The following is a 17042-nucleotide window of genomic DNA, read 5'->3' on the forward strand; positions in this document are numbered from 1 at the left end:
GTGAGGTGTGATGAGCTAAACCTGGGACCAGAGTGCGTGAGAGCTGGGGGAGGGGCAGAGGCGATGGGGGAGGGGCAGGAGAGACGGGGGAGGGGAAAGGGAGATGGGCGAGGAGGGAGATGAGGAGAAAGAGTGGAGACAGGGGAGACCAGCTGGGAGGGGGCGGGAGTGGGGGGATGCGGAGGGGCAGGGGCCTTCGCTGATGGAAGCTGCTGCCTTGGGACCAAGCCTGTTACTTGCCGAGAGCATCGCCTGCGAGGGGCGGGGACGAGGGGCTCGGGACCCGCGTTCAGCCCCCTCAAGGGCGGGGCGCCGACTCAGGAGGAGCGCGGGGGCAGCTCCAGCCCCTCCTTCTCTGCCTCCATCCCGGGACCCGAAGTCTTGGTTTGGGGGCTGGGTTCTCCCCCCACCACCCCCGCAGAGCCCCCGGCGCACGGCGAACAGGGATGGCTACGGGGCTCGCGTTTCTGCGGAGGGGCGACGAGTGTGTGCGCCGCAGACTGTGGTTCCGCCGCACAAAGGGGCCCCTCCCGGCCCCTCCTCCGAGCACCTGCTGCCACCTCGACCCACCTGAGGGCGGAGCCCCTGCCGGGTCGTCCAGCACGCTGCCCGGGCATCTCGGTTGCGGCCGACATTGTTCGACTAGTCCGGGGGCGCCAAGGGTCTGTTCTCCGGGCACCTGGGCCCAGGTCCGCGGCCGCCCCTCAGCCGCTGCCCACCGCGCGTGGGATGGGGGCTGCCCTCACGCCGGCGCAGGCCCCCCACTCGCAGGCCGCGCAGAGCGGGGGGCGGCGGACCCCGGCCCAGGCCGGACCTGGAGGCAGCAAGAGGAGGCTTCGCCTGGGGCGGGGGCGTTAGGGTCCTCCCGCCCCCGAAGGGTGGGCCGCGGGGCCGAGGCTCCCGCTTCCCGGTCCGCCAGGGACAGGCTGATAGGGGGTGGACTCTATCCTGAGCGCCTGGTTGGGGAAGACCTGTGATTTCCAAACTGCAGAGCGGGGCGGGGGTGACGAAGTTAACCAGATCCGTGCGGGGCTCCCCTCCTGGCGCCCGGAGACCCTGGGTGCGCGTCCTCCCTCCGGGCAGGCGTCGGAGGCGCTGGGCTGGGGACGAGGAGGGGGTCAGTGTCTCGCGGTCCTCGAACCAGACCGCGCAGGGATTCCCCAGACGCACGCAGTGACTACCGGGCCCCCACTCGTGGCTCGGGCACGTCCCCAGCCCCAGGAGGTCGAAGGAAACTTTGGCCCTGCGCGGGCAGAGCGCAGCCTCCGCCCCCCCTCTCGGCTCGCGGTCCGTTCCCCCTCCTTCTCCCCTCCGATCCTCGCCCTCCTTCCCGCTCCCTCCTCCTTTCCCTCCTCCCCCTCCTCCTCGCCGGCTGGAGGCGGGCAGGTCCGGGCGGGGCCGCGCCGCTGAGCCCACAGCCCCGCGCTCCCGGCGCGGTAGCCGCCGCCGAGCCCCGCGGGAGAAGCGCCGAACCAGGCCCGGCGGACGGAGCTGCCCGCGCGGCGCGGGGGGCATGAAGTTGGGCTCGCGCGGAGCTCGGAGCAGGGGCGCGGCGGGTCCGGGAGCCGCCCGCATCTAGAGCCCGCTCGGTGCGCCATGGAGCTCGGGGGCCCGGGGGCGCCGCCGCCGCCGCTGCTGCCGCCGCTGCTGCTGCTGCTGGGGGCCGGCTTCTTGCCTGGTAAGTTTCGGGGCGCTGGAAGGACCCCCTTTCGCCCGGTTCAGGGCGGCCTCGGACCTCCGGAGCCAGAGGAAGGGAGCGATCCCAAGCCGCGGGTGCGCGCAACGGGGCAGCCGCGGAGGCTACCCCCACCCCCCACTCCAGACGCAAAAGGCTGTCCTTCGGCGAGGGCTGAGCCAGGCAGGGTTTGGGTGGGTGAGGGGAATGCTGTTTCAAGAGCTGGACCCAGAAGCTCCAACTTGGATGGAGAGAGGCGCGGTCCATCTCCCCCCTCCCCCACCCCCATTTATCCATTGTGCCAAATTTCCTTGCAGACTGCATGGTGCCTGCCCACCTCCCCCCTGCACCGGGGTTTGGGGAATCAGAGGGGTGGCCTCTGCCCTTGGCAGGGCCCCACCCAAACCTCTTCTGCTCCCCCAGGCCCACTGGGACAGGGGAAGTTCTAGCCCCCCCGCTCCCCGTTCCCTGGGAAGCCACCTTGCTATTTCAGGGGTGAGTGGAGTGTAATTCTCTGGCCTCCCCAGTGAGGAGGGGGCTACACCTTGCTGTCAGAGGGACCGGGCTGGGGCTCTGGGCTGGGAGTGAAGGGTCCTGGGCGTCTAGGACTGATCCCGGGGGTACTTGTGAATGCCCTCCTAATGTCCATCCGTGACTCACAGGGGAGCAGGACCGAGCTGAGAGGAGCAGAGCAGCAGGGGTCTCCCGTCCCCCTCCTCAAACCCCCGCCCCCCCCCATGCAGTGGTCCCAGCGAAGTCGCCCAGGAGTGGCAGGGAAGCCCTCAGACCACAGATTAGCCGATGGGCAGAGCTGAATGAGGGGTCCCCTCCCCAGGCTCACTCCAGACCTGGTCATCGAGGGCAGGCTGTGTGTCCGTCCAAGAACACAGGGTGCCAGGTTCATTGTCGGGGTTTGCACTTAAAGTACCCCTTACACGTCAAAGCACGTAGTTTTCTTGGGTGATTGCTTGCGGATGCCACAGCCAAAGGAAACAGGCTCTCGGTGGCTGCACCCTCACTCTCCTTTCTCCATCTCCCTTCCTGGGTATGCTCCCGCTGCCCTCTGCCCGCTCCTGTCCTGTGGTTACCCCCACCTTGTACTTTGAGGCAAGGTTCTCAGGACTCTGCTAGTAGCTAGAGATACAGTCCCTCCCTCCCCCAGTCATGGTCTGACGGGGACACTTCCAAATCAGCACTTATCATACCAGTTATCTACTTTCATGGTGAGGGGCACCATGCTAGGAAGGCTTTCCTGAGGAAGTTACAGACCCCCTTACAGACCCAGGAGGTAGGGGAGAAACTGCAGCTGGAAATAGAACAGCACGTGCAAAGGCCCTGAGGTAGGAGGGACGTGCTGTGAGAAGCTGGAAGGGAGCCCAGGTGCTGATCACGGCCTGGCAGGAGGCCCAAGGGGGCATCCTGGACGGCCAGCATCCCCTGCCCCTGAGCCGCACGCCTGCTGGTCCCCGCAGTGAGCAGTCACGTGGAGACCCGGGCCCACGCGGAGGAACGGCTGCTGAAGAAACTCTTCTCTGGCTACAACAAGTGGTCCCGGCCTGTGGCCAACATCTCGGATGTAGTTCTCGTCCACTTCGGCCTGTCTATCGCACAGCTCATTGACGTGGTAGGTGATGGGGGGTGGGGGGGCAGTGACCTGAAGGGAGCACCCGTGTCTGGGAGGGGCTGGCCTGGAGGGGGCCCCGGGGCTGGCGGGGGGAGGGGGGCTGGATGAGCTGGGAGGGCTGCATCAGAGCTGCACATGGAGTGTGCCCCAGCCCCGCCTTAGCCCAGCACACAGGCTAAGCAAGCCGGGAGGCAAGGCAGGTTCTGTGCGACACCCCCAAGCCCTGCCCTTTTCTCCCTTTCCATGTAGAGAAGCTCAAAGGGCCAGATTTGCAGCAGGGGGTCCGGGCTGTCATCTTCAGAGGCAGAGAGCAGGAAGTACCTCTGTGGGGCCAGTGGCAGAGTTTAGGGCTTTTGTGTAAGTCGTGCTACTGCGTGGGATGGGGTGAGGCCGTGCGGCACCCTGGCAGCACCCTGATCTCCACCTGGTTCAGATGTGTTTCCCTTCCTGGTTGGGGACCAAGGCAGCTGCTGGGAGGAGGCCGGGGGTCCAGCCTCCAAGTAGCCACGGCTCTGGAGGGGCTGGGGCGTCCATTTGGGGTGGGAGCCCGTCCTGTGGGTCTGACTGGGTGGTAGCTGCACAGCCTGGGGCAGGGTCCCAAGGGCCTTGGAGGGTGGGCTCTGGCCTGGCAGGGAGGGGGCCTCTGGGAGCCTGGTTTGCTGGCCACGAGGAGGTCCAAGGCCGGCTGGGTTTGGGCTGGGGTCTCCAGCCAGCTCTGGTTCCACAGAGGGAGCTGGAACTTGTGCAGCTGCAGGAGGCTGTAGATCTCTCCAAGTGCCCACCCCACGCCCCTGCCGAGACCCCAACCCCAAGTGGGCTGCGTGAGGAGGGGAGCCGCCAGTTTTGGAGTCTGGAGGCCCTGGTTCCTGGCTCATGCCAGGTGTGTTGGGTGACCCTCAGGGCCCTGGTTTTCTCACCTGTGAAATGGAATGAGTGTGACAGCTCCATCTGGGGCTGAGCCGGCAACATCCAAGGGGCTCTGGGAGGTGGGAGGGGCGGTAGCCACATTCACATGGACAGAAAGGGCCGTGCTTGGACCCCATCAGTAGAGAGACCCGGTCAGTCCCCCTGTCCTGGCCTGTGCCCTCAGACCTCCTGGAACCAGGCCTTAAATGCTTCCTGTAAAGTACTCCTGGCTGGGGTGCAGCCAGAAGGCAACTCAGGATGGCAGGGGTCCCGACGCACTGCATTTGCAAATGCTGTTCCCAGTGGTGGCTGTGGCTTCATGTTCTGGGTCGGCTGCACTGCGGCCTGTCCCCCTACCTGAGCTCCTGGGGCTGCCTCATCCACCGCCCTGCCACATCTCAGCATCCGCCCCCCATCACCGCTTCTCCCCGGTTTGCCCAGGAGAGACAGCCTGTAGCACACCAGCTCCAAGACACCAGCGAGGGACCCACTCGAGGCCCCGTGGCAGCACCAGGCAGGACAGGAGCGGCTCCCAGGCTCTGCTGTCTGCAGCCACGCTGGCCAAGGGCACTCCTGCACACACGTGTGTGCTGACAAGACGTCCTTGCCCATCCTGGGTGCTGGCCGTTTGTGGAAGGGGCCGCCTCCCTGCCCCACTGTTTGTGGGGCTCGTGTGTTTGCTGCAGGTCTGTGACCCGGTGCAGAGTGCTTGTGTGTGTGAGTTCACGCCTGCAGAGGAAGCTGGGGAATTCCTGGGTGCTTCTGGGCCCCGGGCTGACGTTGCAGGGGCTGGAATGTACAGAGGGCACCTCAAACGGGTGCCTGGGGGGACAGCTGCGTTGGGGGGGCGGCTGGCATGAAGGGGAGGAGGCCAGGCCCTGCCACCTGGAAGCTTGTTCTGAGCCTGGGGGCGGGGGATGGGGCAGAGCCCGGCAGGCTGTCCCCAGGGGGGAAGGGCAGGGACGTGGTGATGGGGGCCGCACCGCAGGACTGCACTGCCAAGGTCGAGGTCGTTGGACGTGGTGTCCGGGCCCCACTCACGTCACACTTAATCCTCAGTGTCCTCTGGCAGCCTGTCCCAGGTGGCCCCGAGAGAGAGCAGGACCAAGGGCAGTGCCTGGGCCGCAGGAGATGTGGTCCCCTCCTGTGGCCTGGCTGATGGGGGCTTGTCCCCTGGGGGAAGCAGGAGGGGAGGCTCCCAGGGACACCAGCCCCCACCCCTGGCCCTGGGCACTTTGCTTGCTTGACCACCCTTGGTTTCTTTGGCCTCAGCAGTCGTCCTAACGGCCTGTGTGTCCCTGGTCTGGGGCAGATGGGGGCAAAGCTTGGGCCATCAGAAAGTGGGGGCAACGCTTGGGCCATCAGAAAGTGGGGACAACGCTTGGGCCATCAGAAAGTGGGGGCAAAGCTTGGACCATCAGAAAGTGGGGGCAAAGCTTGGGCCATCAGAAAGTGGGGTCAAAGCTTGGGCCATCAGAAAGTGGGGGCAAAGCTTGGGCCATCAGAAAGTGGGGGCAAAGCTTGGGCCATCAGAAAGTGGGGGCAAAGCTTGGGCCATCAGGAAGGGGGAGGAGGCTGGTTCAGGTGCTGCTCCCCACACCCTGTGTCCCGTGTCCACTCCCTCTTCCCCCAGGGAAAGAGCCCCTGCCTCTCTGGTCCCCATGGGCTCCCTGCTCTCTGAGGGGACCCCCCGTCAGCTGCTGAGTGCCCTGCCCCAAACTTTGGGCAAGGAGCCAGCCCCCAAGCCCAGCTGCCCTCTGAGTGGGCTGGGTGTGGCCGTGGTCCCTGGACGTTGGTTCAGAGTGGGGTGTGAGGACCCCTACGTCCCTGCACGGAGCCTGGCGGTCTTCTCCAGAGGCCTCCAGCCTGTGCTGGACCTGACGGCCCGTCCGTGAACCCGGGAGGGCTGTGAAGTCGGGGAGGTGCAGAGGCCGGAAGGGAGCTCACAGCGCGTGTGGTCCGGCCCTTCTCACCTGGACAGGTGGCCACTCAGTGACCCGGGGAGGAGCCTGCCGGGTCTCCTGCTCCCACCTCACCTGTCTTAGCCCCTCACCTGCAGGTCCTGAGGCTCAGGCCCTGGGGGGCAGTTTGGCCAGTGAGTGGGCAGCAGGAGGGGCAGGTGCCAGGTCACCTGGAGCCCATCCGCAGGGCGCTGCCCCGCCAGCCGGGGTGGAGCAATGCCGGTGGGCAGGGCCAGCACGGCCGCCTGGGAAGGGGCGCCGTCTCCCTCTCCCGCAGACCCTTGGGTAGCTGGAGGGGGGCCGGGCCCGGCCACCGGGGAAGTCAGCTGAACGTTGTCCTCACTTTCCTTCTGGCCCTGAGTCCCCTGCGGGCCTGCCATCCTGGGCGTGGCTGCCTCCAGGGACAAGGCGCTCACTCCCTCCTGAGGTCACCCACTCCCCACGTTCAGCCCTGGCCCATCCTTTCGGGTAAGGAGTCTCGGCCAGAGAGACGTGTCCTGAACCCGAGGGCATCACAACCTGCCTTCTTCTCGTTTGTGCCCTAGGATGAGAAGAACCAGATGATGACGACGAACGTGTGGGTGAAGCAGGTGAGTGGGAGGGAGCCCCCACCGCCCCCCCGCCCCTCCCTGGCCCCCCCCTCCCCCTCACCGCCCCCCCCTCGCTTCCCCCAGGAGTGGCATGACTATAAGCTGCGCTGGGACCCCGCTGACTACGAGAACGTGACCTCCATCCGCATCCCCTCTGAGCTCATCTGGCGGCCGGACATCGTCCTGTACAACAAGTGAGCCCGGGGTTCTTAGCCGGCAGGGTGGCAGGTGCCCGGGTCCAGCCGTGCTCCGGCCAGGCCACTCTTCCAAGGCCGGTGTGAGCAAGAGGCAGGCGGCTTGTCTGGGCTGAGGGCAGGCTCGGAAGGAGGAAGAGTGAGTAAAGGAGGGTGTTGAGGCCTGGGGTGTGGGGGGCAGGCCCATCAGCAGGCAACGTGGCAAGGAGACGGGGTCCTGGGGGCAGAAGTGGCACCTGGGGCTCCGTCCCCGCCCAGGCTGGGACAGGGGCCTCGGTCACTCACGGGCCGGGAAGGGGTCTGAGCTCCTCCCTGGATGACTGCAGGCCCTGCAGCTGCTCCCCCTCGGGCTGGAGTCCCTTCCAGAGTCAGTCCCTGTCCGGGGACAGTGGGCCCTGCCCACGCAGCTGACCGCGTCCGGGAACAAAGGTCGGGAGGTGTAGGGGAGGAAGCCCCAGGACGGCCTGCCCATCCCGGCTCGCTGCCTCCACCCCCGCCCTCCTCCTGCCCCTCCATCTGTGCCCGCAGTCTCCCCAAACCCCGCTAATCACACGCAAGCAAACAAAGCCTCTGTCTGGGCCGTGTGTCCCTGGCTCTGGAATCTGATCTCTTGGAGGGTGTTTCTGTGCTGGGGGACCAGGGTGTTATGGGCACGGCGGTGGCCGACGGTGGGCTCCAGAGGGCTGGCGTCCTTGAACTTGTCCTTTCCCGGGATCTTCGAGGTGTCCCTGACCTCGAGGCAGCCTGGTGCCCTCCCGCGTCCCCGTGTCCCTGCTGTGTCATTGCCAGGCCAGCTCACCCTGAGCTGAATCCACACTGGCAGATCCAGACTCGGGCCTGGGTGGCGGCAGTTCCACAGCACTTACAGCTACAGCAAATGGAAGCACTTGGTCCCCTCTGGTCCCAGCCATCTGCCCACAGCCCCCTGCCCTCCCACCAAGACCCCAGTGCTTCTGCACAAAAGCCCTCCTGGGCCCCCAGGGTTAGGCCTGACCTACAAAATGCTGCTATTTGATTATGAACGATTGGGCTCCTCTTGCAGCTTAAGTGATTCCACTAACGGCAGCGGGTGAGCGGCCGCACGTGGAGGAGATGGTTTTCGGGGCTGGATTAAGGGGGGCCGCGCGGTGACGGAAGGCGCGGCAGGCTCTCCGCTCTCCCTCTGCGAGCTGCCCGGTCTGATCCTGCACCCTGGAGCTCTCCAGCCGCCCGGTCCCCCGGGGTCCACGCTCAGCCGCCCCAGCCCCCTGCACCGCTGGGACCTAGCACGGAATACGCCTGAGTGGCTCTTTGATCCAGAACATAGGTACCAGGGTCAGAACTCTGGCGCCCAGGGGAGCATCGTCAGGACTGCTCTGGGAGCCGTACAGCCCCGGGGACGGCAGCCCGGGAGAGTGGGGCCGCCACCCAAGGCCCCTCTCTTTCTGGCCTCCTTACCAAGACCCATGGGAGGTAGCGGGATGGACCCCCAGCTTCTCTTGGGAATGGAGATCGGCACCGAGGCCCTCTCTGGATGGGGCTGGGCGTGGGTGAGGACAGACCCCAGAGCTGGTGGCTGATGCTGGCCGGACGGCCACTGAGGAGGCCTGTTTCCAGGGGCAGCGGGTAGCTGGCGGCCAGGGCCGTGTGCATTGAGTGAGGCCGAGCAGTCAGCACAGGCTGCTGGGCGAGGGGCAGGGTTGGGGGGGTGCTTTTCTGATAGCTTTGGGGCACCCCTTCAAGGTTGGAGGGCGTGCACATGAGGCCACGCCACCCACTGGGGGCTCCCCTGCGTCGGCCTGTCAGGCAGAGGGTCTCACGTGGTTGGGCGTCTGCGGCCTGGAGCAGGAACGGGACCAGCCGGGTCGGGCGCCTCTTCTCCGTGTGCGTGGTCCCGCGGTCCCGCTGTCCACACCCCTGGGCTTGCTGGGGGCACGGCCCCGTTGGGTGGTGCTTTGTCCCTCGGGCACAGGAGCCAGCTATGGGGGAAGGGCGGGACGTCGTGCAGCGGTGACGGGTAGCGACAGCGTGCCCTGGGGAAAGCTGCTCCTTCCTGGGGCTGCGCTAGGCGCCGGGTCCCACGTGCAGAGCCCTAGGCCCTCTGAGGACCTGGCCGGGGCCGACGTGCCCTCAGCACACGAGTGTGAAGACACAGGCTTGGTGACTAGCATCCGGTGCCCCTCAGTCCTGGGGCCAGCTGTCTGGGGGGTGTCCTGGGGGGAGGAGGCGAGGTCTCCCATCAGCGTTTCAGAGCCGAAGCGGCAGGGCTGCTGGAGGGGCTGGGGGAACGGCTGCCGCCTCAACCTGCCTGTGGGCACCACGCACGGTCAGCGTGGGCAGCCCAGGCCTGTGGGCACCACGCACGGTCAGCGTGGGCAGCCCAGGCCTGTGGGCACCACGCACGGTCAGCGTGGGCAGCCCAGGCCTGTGGGCACCACGCACGGTCAGCGTGGGCAGCTCAGGTCTTGTGGGGAAACAGGCCGACAGAGGGGCCCCCGAGGCCCAGGTGGCACCCACTCAGGACCCAGACTGGGGACCGGATGCTTCCAGCTGCAGAGGAGAGAGTGGCTGACTCTGGGGGCAAGAAGGGCTCTCGGGGGGCCATGAGCAGGTGTCCCTGTGTCCCCACGGCCGGCTGCCTCACCTCTCATGGTGTCAGTGTGCCCCCCATCCCACCATGGGTGCCTTTGGTGGAGAAAACCGAGGTGGACGTCACTGTCTGGGAGGCCCAGGGCCAGGGCTGCAGGCTGGGCACTCTGCCCACGAGGAGAAGGGCTGGGACAGCAGCCCCTCGCTCTGTCGCCCGCCCCGGTCTGTGGACAGGGCACCCCAAGGCCGAGGGAGAGGCAGGAGGGCTGAGGGCCTGGGATGTGACGCTGGAGTCCCCGTCCTGCTCGGGGTGGGCCCAGACTGGTCTTTGCCTCGTTGGGCCTTGGACTCCTCACCTGTGCAGGAAGGGGGGTCCTGCCTCTAAGTCTGGGGGGGTGGTCAATGGGGAGAAAACACCGGTCTGGAGCAGGAGAAGGTGGCCGGAGGTCCGGCTTCTGCCCAGGTCTGGGGTGACCGCAGGGGACGAGGTGCTCTGCGTGCTACCCAGGGGCCACCTGTGTGCCTGGGGCCCCCGATGTGCCGTGGACGGCCTTTCCAGCCGCAAATAATCACGGTCGTCACCACCATCAAGCTTGGGCGTCAGGCGCGGTGTGGGCCGCTGAGACGGTCTCCACGGAGCGTCGCCCCCAGGGTAGGGGTGACAGCGAGGCGGGCGGGCGAGCCACGAGCCCAGGGCTGCCCCCTCCGGGCAAGGCCACTGCGAAGTGGGGGCGCGTATGGCAGGCGGGGGGAAGAGAGCTTCCGGGCCGCGGGTGCTGGGCACCTCGCCCACCACCTCTCTCTCCCACCCAGCGCGGACGGGGACTTTGCCGTCACCCACCTGACCAAGGCCCACCTCTTTCACGACGGGCGGGTGCAGTGGACACCCCCAGCCATCTACAAGAGCTCCTGCAGCATCGACGTCACCTTCTTCCCCTTCGACCAGCAGAACTGCACCATGAAGTTCGGGTCCTGGACCTATGACAAGGCCAAGATCGACCTGGTGAGCATGCACAGCCGCGTGGACCAGCTGGACTTCTGGGAGAGCGGCGAGTGGGTCATCGTGGACGCCGTGGGCACCTACAACACGCGCAAGTACGAGTGCTGCGCGGAGGTGTACCCGGACATCACGTACGCCTTCGTCATCCGGCGCCTGCCGCTCTTCTACACCGTCAACCTCATCATCCCCTGCCTGCTCATCTCCTGCCTGACGGTGCTCGTCTTCTACCTGCCCTCCGAGTGCGGCGAGAAGATCACGCTCTGCATCTCCGTGCTGCTCTCGCTCACCGTCTTCCTGCTGCTCATCACCGAGATCATCCCGTCCACCTCGCTGGTCATCCCGCTCATCGGCGAGTACCTGCTCTTCACCATGATCTTCGTCACGCTCTCCATCATCATCGCCGTCTTCACGCTCAACGTGCACCACCGCTCCCCGCGCACGCACACCATGCCCGCCTGGGTCCGCCGCGTCTTCCTGGACGTCGTGCCGCGCCTGCTCTTCATGAAGCGGCCGTCCGTGGTGAAGGACAACTGCCGGCGGCTCATCGAGTCCGTGCACAAGGCGGCCGGGGCCCCGCGCTTCTGGCCGGAGCCCCGGGGGGAGCCCGAGCTCAGGAGTAGGGGCCCCGCTCCGTCCCCGACCCCAACCCCGTCTTGCGGCCCGGACCAGCCGGGCAAGCCCCAGCCGGCCTGCACGTCGCCCTCAGACCAGGCCTCTGCTCTGCAGCCCTCAGAGGCCGAGAAGGCCAGTCCCTGCCCCTCGCCTGGGCCCTGCCGCCCACCAGGGCTCGCCAAGGCCCGGTCCCTGAGCGTCCAGCACATGTCCGGCCCCAGCGAAGTGGCAGAGGGTGGCGTGAGGTGCCGGTCCCAGAGCATCCAGTACTGCGTGCCCCGAGAAGAGGCCGCCTCCCCAGCCGACCGCCCAGCGGACGGCTCCCCTGCCTCGCTGACCACGGCCCCCTCGGCCGAGCTTCCGCCCCGAGACCAGGCCTCCCCCTGCAAATGCAAGTGCAGGAAGGAGGCGGAGGCACCGAATGCCGCGCTCAAGGCCCCCGGCACCGGAGCACCACCCCTGCCCCTGTCGCCAGCTCTGGCGCGGGCGGTTGAGGGTGTCCAGTACATTGCAGACCACCTGAAGGCGGAAGACATGGACTTCTCGGTAAGTCCCCGCCGCAGCCGTGTCAGATGGGCCCCGCTGCCCTGTCCACTCTGAAGGCGGGGGTGGCCGGTGAAAGACCCAGAAACCAGGCCCCAGAGCCGGCTGCTCAGCTTGGAGGCCCCCCCGCCCCCGCTGTCTGCTCCCTCTGCCCCAAGCCTCCGAGACCAGCGGGGGTCCCTGCGGTGACTGAGTGGCTGGCGGAGAGCAGAGTGGATCTCGGGCACCCCCTTTGGGCTTCAGGGCGCAGGGAGCCTGCAGGCGGGGGTGGGGCTGCCAGCACCATCTGTAGCTGGTGAGCGCCTCCCCCGACCTCGAGCGCCCCCCACCCCGCCAAGGGCTCCCGGAGAAGGACTGGGGGGTGTCTGGGCCCTGGGGTTGGGGTGAGAGGGGCTGAGAGGAGAGAGGAGGGGGCTGAGTGGCCTCAGCGGCCTGGCGGGGGGAGAGGAGAATTCAGGCCTGGGACACAGCCCTGCCTCTCTGGCCGGTGCCCCTGTGCCCAGCTGGGGAGAGGGCGCCTGGGGTCCGGGTGGGCAGGGCGGGTGCTCAGACATGGCCGAGACTCAGGGTCCCGTGGAGTTGGTGGGGGGCGGCAGTGGGGCTGCTCCCCGAGGCTCAGGCTCCACTGGCCACGTCGTGGGTGCTTGTGAGGGTGGGTCCAGGCTGGCGGCCGAGCCCCAGTTCAGGGCATGGGCAGAGACAGGCAGGCAGGGGGAGGGCACTGGTCAGTCGGCCTGGTCATTACCGGCTGCTCAACCTGGGCATCGGTTATGCCGCAGTGACCTTGCCCCGCATTAGCTTCTTCTTGCCCGTGACATGGACCCCGGGTGCGGGCGTGACACTGCTGTCCCCTCCCTGGACCCGGGGGGGGGTGTGTGTGACACTGCCGTTGGCTCCAGGAACCTCCTGGTCCCTTTGCTTCCTTGGGAATGGCCCGTGGTCGTTTCCCGGACATGCGTGATCCCTGGGGACCGTCTGTCCCGTGGCTGAACCCCACCTCCAGCAGGGAGCCGGTCTCCCAGTCATCCCCCTGAATCCCAAGGGGCTGTGAGGCCACCTGGGGGTTTCTGGAAGGTTCCGTCTTGCAGCCAGCTCTTGAGACAAGAGGAGCTCTGGCTCTGGCGCGGGCTTGAGGGCCTGCTGAGCAGAGACCGACGCCTTTGAAGTGTCCCCAGGATCTCGGAGGCCCAACGGTCCTCAGCGCAAGGCCGGCCCCTCGTCCCCAGACCCCTCCACCAGCGTCGCGGGCCTGGCTGTGGCGACCTGGTTCTGGTTCCGGGCGTCGTCCCCGGGCTCTGGGGAGCAAAGCGACTTCACAGGAACCAGCCTGGGATCGGGGCTGGGGCAGCTTTGTCTGCGAGCATTTCATCCTGGGAGGAGGGGCGGTTTGAAAGGCAGCACGGAGGCGCGCGCCGCGGGGCTGCTTCCTGGAACAGAGGGTCCTGGCGCTGCCTCGCTTATAGTGACCCCATTTGCTCTGGTTTCCTGAGAATAAACACTGCTCTTTCAGCTTTGGCTTAAAACTATCAGGACGCCTCTGATTACTTTAAAAATCAGAGCACAAAACAGCAGTGAAAAGCCTTCTTTCCCTTGACGGCCCCACAACGGGGGGTGTGATGACCCCGCCTTGCCTGGGCCTATCAGACCCGCTAGCGTCTGGCTGGCCTGAGCCTGGGGGCCGCATCCTTTCTGGTCACTCAGGGGCTGGCAGCTGCCCACCCAGGACCCGCCTGTGGTCTCCGTGAGCCTTTGCCCTGGGGTCGCACCAGGTGGAGGCCGGGACCTGCTCGCCCAGTGTGGACGTGTAACCACGGCCCGTCCTGCGCCGCCCTGGGCCTCGGGGTCCCACCTGCAGACGGGATGGTGCAGCCACCTTCCTCGTCGGGTCCAAGGGAGCGACCGCAGGTGGTGCACCCAGCGCGTTTCCCACTTCGAGCCCGGGGTGCCCCCCTTGCCCTTCCGAGGAGCCCTCTGCCCCGGCAGCTGCCCGGCTCAGAGCCTGCTCGCAGCCCAGGGCTGTGCCCACCTTCACATGTGACCCTCACCCTCAAGGGGCTTTAGGGACAGAGCTGAGAGACCCACTGACCCATGAGGGGCTCGAGCCACGTGGGCAGCCGGCCGTGAGTGCCGCCCCGCGGCAGGGGCAGGAGTGGAGGGCAGTTGGGACTCAGCTGTCACTCTTGGGACGCCGTCCACCGTGGAGCCTGCCCTGGGCTTTTTGTTGGAGGCCAGGCCCCATTACTCAGGTTGCTCCTGGCTCTTGCCCCGCACAGCCAAGGGGCTGTGGGTGCCCCCTCCCTGGGCCTCACTTGCCCACCTGCAAATGGGGGTGTACTGGCTGGTCCCCACGGCGCCGCCAGCTTTAGCAAACCCAAAGCACGTTACGCCGTGACACAGCGCGGACCCTGGCGTTCCTCCAGAGGCACCACTACCTTCTTGGAGCTCAGGCAGGTGAAGTCGGGGGGCCACCCTGCTGGCCCCTGTCCCCTGCAGTGGCTCTGCTGTCCACCCCCCGTAGAGGGCACTGACCCTGCAGCCCCCTGCTTCTGAGCCCAGACTTCAGCTGCACAAGCCGTTTCTCTGTGGCCCCTGTCCACCCCTCACCCCAGTACAGGTGTGCCTGTGACCTTGGTGACCTTGGGGCAAGGATAGGAACAGAGCTTCTAGAAGGCTGGCGCTGCGTGAGGCCTGAGGGTGCGGCCGCGCGTGACCGGGTGTGTCTGTCCGCAGGTGAGGCAGGACTGGAAGTACGTGGCCATGGTCATCGACCGCATCTTCCTCTGGGTGTTCATCCTCGTCTGCCTGCTGGGGACGGTGGGCCTCTTCCTGCCGCCCTGGCTGGCCGGCATGATCTAGGGGGCTCCCCGCGCTCCATGCGGTCACGCCACTCACCAGATTGCCCCCCGTCATCTGTCTGCTGTGAGACGGCCTTGGAAGCTGCCTCCTGGGGACCTGCCCGGGCGGCTGGTGAACGCCTGTCTATCTGCAGGGCGGTGTATCCGGAGCATGGTGACATGATGGCCTCCCGCCAGGACGCACGTCTGACCGCTCTCGGCAAATGTCCCAGCCGCCCCGACTGTCCCAGGGCCACGCCCCTCGGCCACGCTCAGCCCCTCTCAGCCCCGAAAGCCCCTCGTCCCCGTGGGATCCCCGAGGCCCAGGCACTGAGCCGGACCTGGCTGCCTCTCCCACCCGGGCCTGGGGCACCCGTGGGTCCTCAGACCTGCTCTCCCTGACCCCAGAGGCGTCAGCAGACATTCGAACCTCATTTGCCAGGGGAGGGTCCAAGCAGGGATTTTATTTTGGTCTGTTCTGGGTAAACTAACGAAAACCCAGATTTTGTGCCTGAGGGGCCTTGGGGATGGAGTGATGAGACGTGGTCCTGCTCGGAGGAGAACCTAGTGGCAGGTCCCCCTCGGGTGAGGGATCCTCAGCCCCAGGGGGTCCAGATGTCTGCCCTCCAGGGATGCCGGGGGTCTCGGGCCAGCACTTCACAGGGGCCTGTGATGCCCCCAGACCCCCGTGGGCCCTGGTACTTTGTGAGGGACCCGGAGCCACGTTCAGGACCCAGGTCGGGCTCCCCAACACCTCCCGTGGGTTCCCCTCTGCTCACAGCCCGGGGACCCCTCTGGGGCATAGACACAGGTAGGACTTCCCTGACACAGTAGCCATGGTGACCTGGGGGGACCCGAGGAGAGCCCATCTGGCCGACTTGGAGACCCTCTGGAGTGTGGTCCCTGGGGGTGGAGCCCCTGAGAAACATCGAGGGGGTGGAGGGGACCCTCCACGGGCCTCCCCCCAGCCCAGGAGCCCCACCTCACACCATGCGGGGGCTGCCCTGCCCGAGGTGGTGGGGGGAGGTGCCCACCCCGCCGCCTGTGAAGCTCGGGACGGCCCCCTGGACATCCAGACCCCATCTGCCCATCTCGGATCGGCACCTGCCTCCTGGGGCCATTGGGGCACCAATCCCAGGATGCTGGGGGAGAGCCCGGTGGGTGTTCACCAGGACCCAGGACCGGGCGGCGGAAGGGGGGAGGGCCAGGCCCCCGAGGATGCAGCCGGGACGCAGATCTCAGATGTCAGCGCCTCAATCCTCCTTACGTAAGCGGATCCAGCGCCAGATATGGGGCAGCTGTGGGGAGCCCTGGGGGTGCCCAGCTGCAGATGCTCTTTTCTGGGTCGGGAGAGCGCAGGAGCCCCAGGGATGGGGATGCTTCCCCTTTCTGGTTTCCGCTTTTTCTGTTTTTTGAGACCCAAACACAAGTCAGAAAATCCGCACACAGAATAGATCACCCACATTCCCACCAAATTAACCATGACCACTATTTTGGAGTATTTGCCTCTAGGGTTTTTGTTTTGTTTGTTTTGATTGACATGAAATTTACCTATGACAAAATGCCTGGTCTTAAGCCCTCAGATCAGTGAGTTTTACTAGATTCAACCCCAAGGCCCCCATCCACCAGAGCCCCCTCCAGCCCCTTCCAGCCTGTGCCCCCGTGGCAGTTATGGCTCTAATTTCCTCACCAGAGGTGGTCTCTGCCTGTCCCTGACCTTGGTATGAGTGGAACCCCCCCCCCCGTTCTCAGCCTTTCTGTCCTGTTCTTCCACCCGGTGTGGTGCGGTCAACACCCACCATGGCTGTGTCTCCATCCATAAACAGTTTTGTCGTTAGTTGCTAAGTGGTGTTTTTCTGTCCGAATAAACTAAAGCAAGTCTGTGTCTCCGTCACCTGTGCTGGCCTCTGTCCGGTCATTCTGACTCAAGCCGCTGTGTGCAGGTCCCGCTGGGTGTCCTTCTTTCTCTTAGTGTTGACTGTGTTTCATTTTCTGTGTCTTGTGATGTTTTGACACCTTGGGGGCCTCACACACTCGGGAGAGGGTTGTTTCAGCACCATTTGTTGAAACACTGACCCTTCTATATTAAAATGCCTAAAAACAGTTTCCTCATATATTTTCTGTGCTTTTTAATGGTTTTTGGTCCAGTATGGGTTACTCCATCACGGCTAGAAGTAGAAAGCTGTATCTTGTCTTTTAATGCAATCTTTTGAAGAGTTAAACTCCCCGCTCTTTGTTGTAATTTCTGCTACACTGGGATATGGTTAGGCCGTCTCTCTTATTTTTCTGTTTGCATGTGTTCTATCCCCCTACATAGAAGAAAAACTTGATCTAGTTGGCTAATCTTGGAGGTTATATGTTCAGTGTTTTCCCTGCTGGCGGCTGCTCCTAACTTAAAGAGTGTTGGTATTTTTCAAGAGCTTAACAAGTTGATGTGAAAACTGTCTCCATCATGCCTCCCACCTCCAAAGAAAGCAAGCACCTCGGCTGCCCTCAGGGATTCTGCAACAGCCTGGAATCTAGTCTAGGTTGCCA

General features: G+C 65.6%; 1 protein-coding gene across 1 annotated transcript; it reads left to right on the forward strand.

Annotated features, from left to right (window-relative positions):
• Positions 1 to 446: 446 nt before the first annotated feature.
• On the forward strand, positions 447 to 14529 carry CHRNA4 (cholinergic receptor nicotinic alpha 4 subunit). Its single transcript, XM_059897776.1, is given in 10 exon segments — positions 447 to 621; positions 1021 to 1304; positions 1306 to 1353; positions 1355 to 1463; positions 1466 to 1678; positions 3148 to 3299; positions 6712 to 6756; positions 6841 to 6950; positions 10332 to 11676; positions 14404 to 14529. Coding segments are annotated over 10 exon segments (2607 nt in total).
• Positions 14530 to 17042: the final 2513 nt, after the last annotated feature.

Source organism: Balaenoptera ricei, chromosome 15, assembly GCF_028023285.1.
Source record: "Balaenoptera ricei isolate mBalRic1 chromosome 15, mBalRic1.hap2, whole genome shotgun sequence".
In the NCBI taxonomy this organism is placed as follows: domain Eukaryota; kingdom Metazoa; phylum Chordata; class Mammalia; order Artiodactyla; family Balaenopteridae; genus Balaenoptera; species Balaenoptera ricei.